Below are 11,471 nucleotides of genomic sequence, written 5' to 3'. Positions count from 1 at the left end.
CGCCACCTGTTGGCAGCTCCGCGGCTGCTCAGCTCAGGCTGACTTGAACCACTGTTGCTCAGAGCTCAAACTCTTGAGCGAGCTCTTAACCAACTGAACCACTCAGCCGGCCCTCTAGCCTTTTAATTGAATTGGTATTAGAATGATTAAACTAGAGCCAAATGTCATTTTTTTATTTTAAATTTTGAACTGTCTTATGTTAATGAAGCTAAAACTTTAGAAGTGTTTTATATGAATCTATCAATTACAAAGTATTTTAGATTTTAGAACATCAGCATTCTTCAAAGTAGATGGTTTTGGATTGTGTGTTTACTAAGGAGATTGAGGCATTGATTTTATATTTTATTGATACCTTTATATTTACTATTTCACTGTTCATGTTCATTGTCAGTATTCTGTGCTCAAAGTTTTTTTCCTCTCCCCACACAGCCTGTTTACTGCCCTCTTATTTTCATCCATCACAACTCTTCCAAAGTTACATTCTCTGTGTTCTTCAGTGACCTCATTGTAAGTTTCCTCTTGAAATACTTGATATATGAGGTATGATCGAAAAATATGGTGAATGTTTAATTTAAGAAAATTACAGTAAAAGACACATTGCCATTAATCCCCCTCAAAATACTCCCCCTTGCTTCAAACACACTTATCCCATCGTTCTTGCCACTTTCTGAAGCAGTCCTGGAAGTCCTCTTTTGTGAGTGTCCTTACTTCATCATGACAATGCTCTGTGTTACACATTGCTTCTGGTAGGGCAATTTCTGTCATATAAAACATTACGGTGTGTCCTCATCCACCTTATTCACTGGATCTCACACCACATGACGTCTGGCTCTTCCTCAAAGTCAAAATGACCATTAAAGGTAAATGCTTTGAATCCATTCAGGACATTGAGGCAGCCACGACGACACAACCAGACACTCATGAAGGAGGGCTTCCAGAACTGCTTCAGAAAGTGGCAAGAATGGTGGTATACGTGTGTTTGAAATGAAGGGGAGTATTTTGAGGGGTATTAATGGCAATGTGTCTTTTACTGTAATACATATTTTTAAAATTTAAACATTTTCTGTGTTTGTTGATCACACCTCATATTAAACCTCTGACACTCTTGAAATACAAAGCTCGGCATGTGATAGACACTTAGAAGTATTGCTAAACTTGTAAATGGAGAAGAAAATAACCTCTTCCTGTTTTCTCTCTATTGTGTTGTACTTGTCAGATTCTATGCACTAGGTTCTTTCCGTCTTTGACTCTTTTCCTCCTTCTCTATATTCAGCCCAAGGTTCTGTCCTCAGTTTTCTCTCTCTGTGCACTTTCAGTTAGAGAAACCTCAACTATTGCCTCTGCGTGAATAACTCCATTCTTTTTCTCCAGACCAGCTTTCTCATGAGCTTCCATTACCTATGTACAGTTGTCCTCTGGACATTTCCATTTGGGTATCCTGCCATTTTTTTAATGTAACTGGTTCAAATATATGTTGTTTCTCTCTAGTGGTATCGTCCTGTGTTTCCTGATTTCTGTCACAGTACTACCTTTTTCATAGCCACTATTCATTTTTATCTTCTTCCAATCACTATATGCACTAAATGTTTGTTGAGTGTCTTAGAAAATATTCTGAATTGTTCTTCCTTTCTCTTATCAATGTTAGTCAATTCCTTGTTAGTGTCCCTGAAACAGACTATCTTCAAGTCATTCCATCCTATAAATTACTGCTAGTTTATTTTTTAAACTATCTCGTTTTTCATGTGTCTCCTTTAGTCTAAAACCTTCAAGAGCTCCCCACTGATTATGGAATTGGCTTTCAAAAGATTTTTTTTTTGCTTTATTATTATTTTTTAATTACTAGACAACTTTGGAACACAAAGAAAACAGAAAATCTAGAGTTGTTTTTACTGAAAATCATTCAAGCCTCGACTTGGGCTTTATCTATACATTGTTTCCTAGACACTTCTGGGGGAATTTTGGGACATTTTAGAATACAATTTGAAATCCATTGACTCTAGTACAAAATCTTTATGTACTATTAGGCCCTGCTACATTCAACCAACCTGTTTACTACTTCCAATTGTTCCATGTAAATTCCATCTTTTCGCCTTGGCTTCTATCATGGATACTGACCATAATGCTCTTAAACCACCTTTCTGCTCCTTTAAATCTTGTTCATATCTCCAAGTGAAGCTCAGTCACTGCCTCTTCACTGGACATATGAGTAAATATTTAGGAAACAAAAGGGTTGGGTATCTTTCTTCCTGATGCGTATGTATCTTGAGGGGGTACTATTTTCTTTCTTTTGAGGAGGGGGGATTTCTTCTGTATTATATTTAATCATTGGATAAACAGATGTCACTATTTTATGCATATATTTTGAAACCCTGAACTAAATGATTTTAAACATTTAAAAGGAATGGGTTGAAGACTGTTTGATGCTAAATTTATATTTTAAGAGCACAAATCTAAGAATAATATCCATGTGACAAAAATCAATACTTTAAAATATACTTTATTATTTTTGTATCTGTTTTCTTTTAGGGCCTGCAACATACAGTCCTGTTTTACAGAAATGTTGCTCAATACCCTTATTTGTTAAAACATCGAAGCGTTTTCAAATTTCCAAAGAGGTTACTCCTGGTCCAGCAGCATATGAGGTATGTCAATGATATTTCTCTTTTATGAGTAACACAAGAATAGAATAATTTTTAGAAAGTATTGAAAATATCTACATTAAAGTCCTTGTCATATTTCTTATTCATATTACTCACTAATCAAAGTAATTTGGCTAAGGAAGCCTTTTTTGAAGACATTCTGACTTTTTAAAAATAATTATTTAAGAATTATTTAACAATTTATCTACAAATAACCTTTACAGCATTAATATATGTAATTTTTTTCATCCCTGAAACTTTAAGTATTTACTTGTTTATATACACAAATTGAAATTTCCAAGTATTTATTGAAATCATGAATTTATTAGAGGGTTCTGAAGAAAGCCCTATGGATCCAATAAAACCAAGTATTGATCTTTTATTTTCTTTTAATAAATGTAGATGCTGTAGTTTAGATTCATAAGAAATGAGTCTCTTTGAAGCTATGGGAATTTCTGATTGTAAGAAGCTTTAAATAGACCTGCAGGGTTTTAAAAATTACGTTCACAATAGGCCTTAATTCCCCATTTCATATGAAATAACTCCCCATTCCTACCCTACTAGTGAATATTTTATAGTGGCTGATGGCAATTAATATGAGTTAAAGCTTAGTGCAAACCACGATGAATGTTCTTCTTTGGGTTAGTTAATGACAAGTTGATTTTTATCGAATATATGCTTTTCTAGTTACTTAATATGTCGTAATCTAAATAGTATTTCAACATTGTCAAAGCAGACTCATAATGTAGTATCAGGAAAAAAGAAAAATAAAAGAAAATTAATGAGTTATTATTTTACTTGTTGGCTGTGGATTCCCCCAAAAGATCACTGCTAATGCTTACTGATTAAGCAGAGATGATTTTATTAGACTTACTTCAGGAAGAGAGACTCTGCTAGACAATCTTAGTGTTTCAGAGGTAGAAATCAATGGAGGATATTAATAATGTTTTAGGATTTGGACTGTGTAATGTGATGTAAGGCAAAGTCTTTCAAATAAGGGACTGGTTAGAATTTGGGAAAGTTTATGACATATCTACTTTGTATTGTTGGGTACATGAGGAAGGGTCTTGAAGCAAGTATTGAACAGTAAGCTATTAGTCTTGATAAATTAGGTATTATATCTTTTTATAGTCTGATCATATTAAATCTTTAGCTGAATGTTTCCCCCCTCCTTTTTAAAATGGATTTTAATGGTGTCCACAAAAATAAATGGCAGTAAATCTAATGTTAATCTTTTTCATTGTGATACACTTGTCATAGAAGATATGGCCACCAGTCCTTCTAGTATTTAAAGATGCTCTTCTTTTTTCTTTCATTAAGATTTTGAAAATTATACTTCCTCATAATCATTGATTGTGGAAAATTATTTTCCATGTCCGGAGAAAACATTTATGGGTTTAATAATGATGGTTATTAAATTATTGCATACAATTTTAAACTAATATGTATCCTATGTATACTGTACTGCAAGGTAACTTTTCTGTTGAGAACGACAGAGTGTAATTTTTTTGGTCTTCCCAACACCATTTGTTTCCTTTAACAGTTAAAAACTTTTTATGGACTAATAATTTTCTTTTGTGATTTTCCTTCTTTAAGAAACAGTTACTTTTAAGCTGATAGGCTGATAAATTACTAGGCCCCTTTATTACACGAGTAACTTGCTCTTAATTTTTCTTTGATGTTACTCTTTCTCTGTTAAGTTTAATATTAAGTTGTGACTCTTAAGAATATGTTTGCCTTAAACATTGTATTTTATTTTTCTTAACTGAAAAGATGACTCTAGAAATTTGTAACGTTTTAAGACTGTAATATTGGTTTCTATTTGAAGAGTACTTAAATGTACAAGTATATGACATGGAGATGGTTATAGGTTTTTTAGTGTTTCATGTCCACAGTGGATTCCACATTGTCCGGTGCTGGTGGTCTTTACAATAATATTTCTAATAACTGTAGCTCTCTAAAATTACACACTTACATTTGTAAAATCTGCTTGCCATTTTCATAATTTTATGAACTCTCTCTTGAGTTTCATAGGCAGCATTAGTTTTCTCTTTTTTTTTTGGTCAGAGTTGTCATTGCAATATTATCTTTACTTTGCCCATTATATTTTAATTACAAGCTAATCCATTTGTCTTTTTTGCTTCTTTTAGTTGTTGATATTTACTGATTCACTATCATGAACCCTTTTATATATCCAATGAAAGCTAGAGGCTGTTTAATTTCTGGGGAAAAGAAAGTACGCTTATAACAAAAAACTGTGAATACAATTTTAGAAGGTTTATTAATCCACAAAAGCTCATTTATGGTTCTAATCAAGAACTCCCAATAGATTCTGAGCTCTATGAGGGCAACGGCTTATTTAATTTTATATGATTAGGGTTTCAACCACAGAATCTGGCACATGTAGTATATCAATAATTGTTTACTGTATAAATTAACAAAATGGATAATCCTAGGACTTTCTTCCTAGGATTAAATCACTAATCTTTATCTAGAAATAAAGATTTATTTATGGGCTTAGTTCTCAGTGAAAAGAATATGTATATGTTCTTCTAAAATAGCATTATGTTTTATTGATTGATTCACATTCTCTTGTTAAGTAAGTGTCTGAGCAAAACATGCATTTTTAAGTATTAGACAAGGCTCTGCATTATTTCCTGGTATTTAAAATGGACAATTATTGTATGAGAATATTTTTTTAAATGGATAAAGGAAACTTCAATGAATTTAAGTTTAAAAAATCCTTCATTTAAATATTACATAAAATTTTAAATACACTTGTCTAATAAAACAAATTCTACTGAAATGGATTAAAATGCAATAATATAAGTTTATTTTTAATATGTTTTTCTACTTCATTGAGATATTGGTGTATACCGTGTATAAACTTAAGGTGTGCAATGTGATGATTTTGTGCACATATAGGTTGTGAAATGTTTACCTGTAGGGCGAAAGCTGGCAAAACCTGCAGGGGTATGTGGCGGCTGTGGGGGACACTGGCTTCATTGGTACTGAAATTTCCTGAGTTTGTCTGTAGGGTAGGTCTCTGTGAACTGCAATTGCTCCTGCTGTATATCAGCTAATAATAGCGTCTGATTTTCTTCCTTGTTTTTAGCCAGCTCTATACATCTCAGCTTTGCCAGCCTGGGTGGGGTGAAACCAAAGTGGGACCTTCCGGCAGTGCTCGGAGAGGCTGGAGAAGCCTGTGTCACCCCACCCATTTTTTCTGGCAAGTGGGACTCTTTCTAGCTGGAAAGTTCCTTTTTGGCCCTGAACAATCTCATCTGGGGGATAGGATGATACAGGCAAAATTGTCTTCTTGTGCAGTTATTCACAGTTTTTTTTTTGTTGTTGTTGTTCCACTGTGTTGCTAAACTTCCTAAGAAGACTCTAGAGATGTCCCAGAGCTGTTTTTGTTCATGGGTCACTGTCAAATCATTGATCTTTGTTGGGGGACCTGGAAGCTGGTTTCTCCCACTTCACTATTTTTTTTCTCAAAAATATCAACAGTTTTTTCTTCAAGCACTTTGAATATATCATCCCACTCTCTTCTGGCTGCAAGGTTTCTTTTCTGCTGGAAAATCCACTGATAGTTTTGTAAGGTTCCCTTGTACATGACAAGTCACTTTTCTCTCATTGCTTTCAAAATTCTCTTTGTGTTTGACTTTTGACAATTTGATTATAATGTGTCTTGGTATATATATATATATATATATATATAATTTTATTCATCTTTTCTGATATCTTTTGGTCTTACTCAATCTGATTTCCATTTCCCACCCCAGGTTTGGGACACTTCAGACATTATTTCTTTGAATAACTTTTCTGGTCCTCTGTCGCCTTATTCTGGAACTCCCATAATGCCTGTGTGGTCCAGATGAAGGTGTCTCATAAGCCTCATTAGCTTTCTTCACTCTTTTTAATTCTGGTTTTTTTTTTTGCTCCTCTGACTGAATAATTTCTAGTAATCTACCTTTAAGTATATATTCCTGTCTTCTGCTTATTTTAATATTGAAATACTCTAGTACAGTTTTCAGTTCAATTGTTGTGTTCTTCAGCTGACTGATTTCTGTTTGGTACTTTTATATATATATAATATATATATATATAATATATATATATATATATATATATATATATATATATATATATGTACTCTTAGTTTAAATCCTCACTTTGTTCATTCATTGTTCTTCTGACCTTTGTGAACATATTTATGATGATGATTTCAAATCCTATAACATGTAAATCATATACCTCCATTTCCTTAGGGTCAGTTTCTAGAGATTTATCTTGGTTCTCTGCTTGGAACATATTTCTCCATTTCTTCATTTTCTTTGACTCTCTGAGTTGGTGTCTGCACATTAAACAGAACAGCCACCTCTCCCAGCCTTCATGATTGGCCTTGTATAGGAGAATGCCTTCACAATAAGCCTGACCAGAGATTCTGGACACCAGTCAAGCCTTAGTGCTACTCCAACCGATCTTTTTTGTTGTTAGTGGCCTTCTGGCATCTAGAGTATGCTGGTTGCCATCAGTGCTCCAAGTAGAGTGTGGGAGTGGAGTCAATGGAATTGTAATAGATATGTATGATATCGGGGGGTGGGGGGGTAGTACATGGAGGAGGGGGGTTCTCCCTTTTTGAGGGGTGAAAAGGATAACTATTGCATTGTTTTGTACACCTGAAACTAATAATAAAATTTTAAAAAATAGGAGAAAAAAACCCCAAAAAACAAATATATGTAAATATATATAAAAACAGTTCATCTACAAAATAAATTAGGATTATAATGCCAATTAATTAATTAATTAATTAATTACAAAGAAAAAAATAAGTGAGACGGATTCCAGTTACTTGGGCAGCTCCCAGAGAAGTTGAATCAGCAGAAGCTCTGACTATCTCTTTCCCTCCCTAGGGATAAGTTGTGGTTTGAGGTTTTTAGCTTGTTCACTGTGCACTGAGCTGGGATCAAGGGCTCTGGCAATTAGCTGCACACTAGCTAGATTAAATGCCACCTAGGCAACTAGAGTATGCCAGGTCCCATTAGCATTCCAAGACAGGCAAGAGAGTAGCCAGTTCTTTGGTTATCTTCCAGAAAAGTTGGAGCATCATATGTGTGGTACCTCTCATTCCTTCCTCAGACAGAAGGTGGGAGCTGGGATTCATTCCCTGCTCATTTTGTGCTGAGCTAGGGGAGGAGCTGTGGTAAATTAGTTCTAACACATTAGAATTCTCACAGTAGTTCTATGGTAACACCTGTTTTGTTCTCTGTAATCCCCAGGGCTTTAGCATATGAAAGAGCCTTCTCAGCTCAACTAGACAGGTGAGATAGAAGCCAGTCTCTCAGGGAGCTCACAGAGAAGTTGGGACAGTGAATGTGTGACACAACTCCTTCACTCCTCAGGGAGCAGTTGGGAGCTGGGGGCTTTCCTCCTGATTGTATGGCGCTGTGCCGTGGATGGGGACGTGGCATGGAGCTCTCTCCACTTTTCCTATCAGCTTTGATATGTTTCGCAGTCACCAAGGGTGCAGTAACCTCTCAACTAGTTTCTGGATTTCTCACAAATGGAATTGATCCATATGTTACTGTGGAATTGGTGTGTCTGTGGGGGAAAGGAAAGTCCAGGACTTCCTGTTCCACAACCTTCCTCCTCCTCACTTTCCTATTCTCTCTTAATCTGACACTTACAAGGATTTTCCCAAGTACTTCACAAAAATGGCTCACCAGAGACTTGGATAAATTTATTGCTGAGTCCAGTGATGAATCCTGTGATGAATCTCCTCAGCTTATTTCTCTTATCAGCATCATTTAATACACTGGATCCTTCCTTTTTGGAAACATTTTCACTGCCCCGAACTGGGCTTCCCTGAGTACCATTCCCTCTGCTTATCCTCCTACCTTGCTGGCTTCTCTTTCTCAGTCTGGTTTGTTGGCCTGTCTTCCCTTGACTTATAAATGTAGGAGCTTCGTTTTTAGACATCCTCTCTCTCATTACTTTGGTGATCTCATCCAGTCCTCATTGCTTTAAATACTGATGACTCTCTACATCTAAATACTAACACTTCTCAAATTTATATTTCTAGCCCAGAATACTCTCCTAAACTGCTGATCTATCTATGAAACTTCCTAGTCATTACCACCCAAACCTTCTCGATTCATAGTCTTTCTCATTCTTGGGATCACAATCTTAATTGCTCAAGCCAGAAACCTTAGAGTGTTTTTATTTCTTCTCTTTAATTCACAACATGTAGCTCCTTTATTTACAGGGATATCTTGTTAGGTCTCCCTATGAAATATGTTAATAATTTGTTTACGGCTACCACTAAGGACCAACCTACCACCTAGCTTTGATTACTAAAACAGCTTCTCCTTTGAAATATTTTTAGAATCTAATCATTTCTCACTACCTCATTATCATCACTCGCTTTTAAACCACATTCTCTCTCTTGGATTATTTCAATAGCCTCCTATTTATTTTTGATGTTTCTGTGCTACTTCAATCTAATTTTTCAACACAGCAGCCAGAATGAACTGGTTAAAGTGTAAGACAGGTCCTATCACTTCTTTGCTCAAAAAAAAAAAACCAAAAAAAAAAAAAAAACACCACCCAAAAACCTACCTCCATTGTTTCCCATTTTTCTCAGAATAAACATAAAGTCATTGTAACAGTCTCCTAGTCCCCATACAATACTCTTTAACCAACTCTTTCTTCTCTGTGCTTGTTTTCTACCACATAGCCTCTATTTTGCTCAATTTAGCCACACTGGTCTCCTGTACAAGCTTGTGTGGCACATTCCCACCTCACAGATGCTGCCTTGGTTGTTTCTAGTGCCTTGAATACTTATCCCCCAATACCTGCATGTTCTTATTCCTCTATCTTTGGCACGTTCTTCATGAGGATGTTTTTTATTTAAATTTTTTTTTTTTGGTTTTTCTCACTGATTTCTACTTCTTAGGACAGTGTGTAGTAATGCGAGGCACTCAATAACATTTGTTTGATTTTTAATGGATTTTAACTTTTTTTCCATGCCATATTACTAGTTAGATATTTTGTAAACATAATTATAATCTTTATCACCAGCCACAAAACTTTTAATTCTATTCTTGCTTGTTTTTTAAAGACATTTTGCAAAGCAGTTTTAGATTTACAGCAAAATTGTGAAGGAAGTACAGAGACTTCCCACATGTATAGCCTCCCTCATTATCCACATCACTCACCAGGATGGTACATTTTAATTTTTTTACTGAGGATGAACCTACATGACACATCATAACCACCTAAAGTCCATAGTTTACCTCAGGGTTCATTCTAAATGTTGCACATTCTATGGGTTTGGACAAAAGTATAATGACATATATTCATCCTTACAATATCATATGGAGTATTTTCACTGCCTTAAAAACTCTTGGTGCTCTGCTTATTCATCTTCCTACACGTTGCAACCACTGATAATTTTATTGTCTCCATAGTTTTGCCTTTTCCATAATGTCATATAATTAGAATCATACAGCCTTTTCAGATTGACTTCTTTTACTTAGTAGAATACTTTTAAGGTTTTACTCTTGCTTTTTAGAGTTTAGCTGTCTTTTAATTATTAATGTAATGAAAGAACAGTTCCCTAGATTTCTAAAAAAAAATACAAGCACATTAAAAGGGAAGTTTAGGGATTTAGCATTAGAATCTCATAATCAGAAATTCAACTGGAGGATATAAAATTTGAGGAGAGAAAAGATATCTCCAAATCATCTTTTCTTTTGTTGATTTTGTTCATTAATACTTGACAGAATATATGTTAGATATCAATTGTTAGTCTCAGCTGAGCTCAAATTGGCTTTGTCTCAGATTCTGACAAATCAGGCTTTTATTATCATCAGAAGTTTCTGAAGTTTGGGGGGCCTTTATAGATATTATAGAAGTTGAGAAGATTGCTTTAGGAACTGCTATTTAGATTATTTTTTAATATAGAAAATTGCCTACAGATAATCATGACAGTAAGTAGAATGGAATAAGGTGGCATAAGATCAGAGGTATTGAAAACAAATTTTGTAGGGCATTAGAGTGTCTATGTTGGTTCCAAAGGGCCACTTACGAGAGATGAAAGGATGCCAAGTATATGTGTCCAGCCCTCAACTATCATCTTCTACTGGAATAGCTTGTTGGGAAATTTTCCTGAGGTGTAATGGAACTGACCTCTCAAGGAGGATGGGGCTGAGAGGACGAAGACAGAGTCTGAAAACTCCAGAATTAAACAAAGGGTTTATTAAGGGAACTTATGGACAGAAGCAGTCTTGGGCGGCAGCAAGACGGTGCATCTCTGCACTGGAAAGGGGATAAGTTCTTGATATATAATAACTAGCCTCCAGAACACAGGTGGCTTGTAGTTAAGTGGTATGTGCTTGTTAAGAGTTGTGCATCCCAAAGCAGTAAACAATTTAATGACCTACTTATCTGTGTAAGAACATTGCTTTCAGTTGATATGGGCCCACCCTTCCTGGGGAGAACTGAAGGTCATTGAGAGCAGCTTGCTTCTGAAGATGGCGTCAGTCACCTCAAGCACCAGAAACTGTTTTGTCTAACATGGCTCTATTTTCTGTGCTTAACATATACATTTGCATAAAATTATCTTAGAAAAAGTGTTCCACTACTTAAAGTTAAAAAGAAAAATGTAAAGGCAGAGCTGTAGAGAAAAGGTAGGTTTCTCAATTAAGAGAAAACAGTATAAATGTCATTTCATGCATTTAATAACACAGATATAAGGTTAAAAATCTACTACAAATGTAGTATAAAAAAGGACCAAAAAAAGCATTTATTGGATCCAAACAGTTGGGT

At 35.1% G+C, this 11,471-nt stretch overlaps 1 protein-coding gene across 1 annotated transcript in view; it reads left to right on the top strand.

The window, feature by feature from the left end:
* STPG2 (sperm tail PG-rich repeat containing 2) overlaps positions 1–2,642 on the top strand; it is a gene marked incomplete at its 3' end in the record, with an annotated part of 232,443 nt that extends 229,801 nt beyond the window's left edge. The window contains exon 10 of the mRNA XM_019661640.1: positions 2,527–2,642. Within this exon, the coding sequence (XP_019517185.1) occupies positions 2,527–2,642 (116 nt within the window). The remainder of the gene's footprint in view (positions 1–2,526) is intronic.
* Between the last annotated feature and the right edge of the window lie 8,829 nt (positions 2,643–11,471).

This window comes from Hipposideros armiger, unplaced genomic scaffold, assembly GCF_001890085.2.
Source record: "Hipposideros armiger isolate ML-2016 unplaced genomic scaffold, ASM189008v1 scaffold_357, whole genome shotgun sequence".
Classification (NCBI taxonomy): domain Eukaryota; kingdom Metazoa; phylum Chordata; class Mammalia; order Chiroptera; family Hipposideridae; genus Hipposideros; species Hipposideros armiger.
This window is presented reverse-complemented; position numbering and strand designations above follow the sequence as displayed.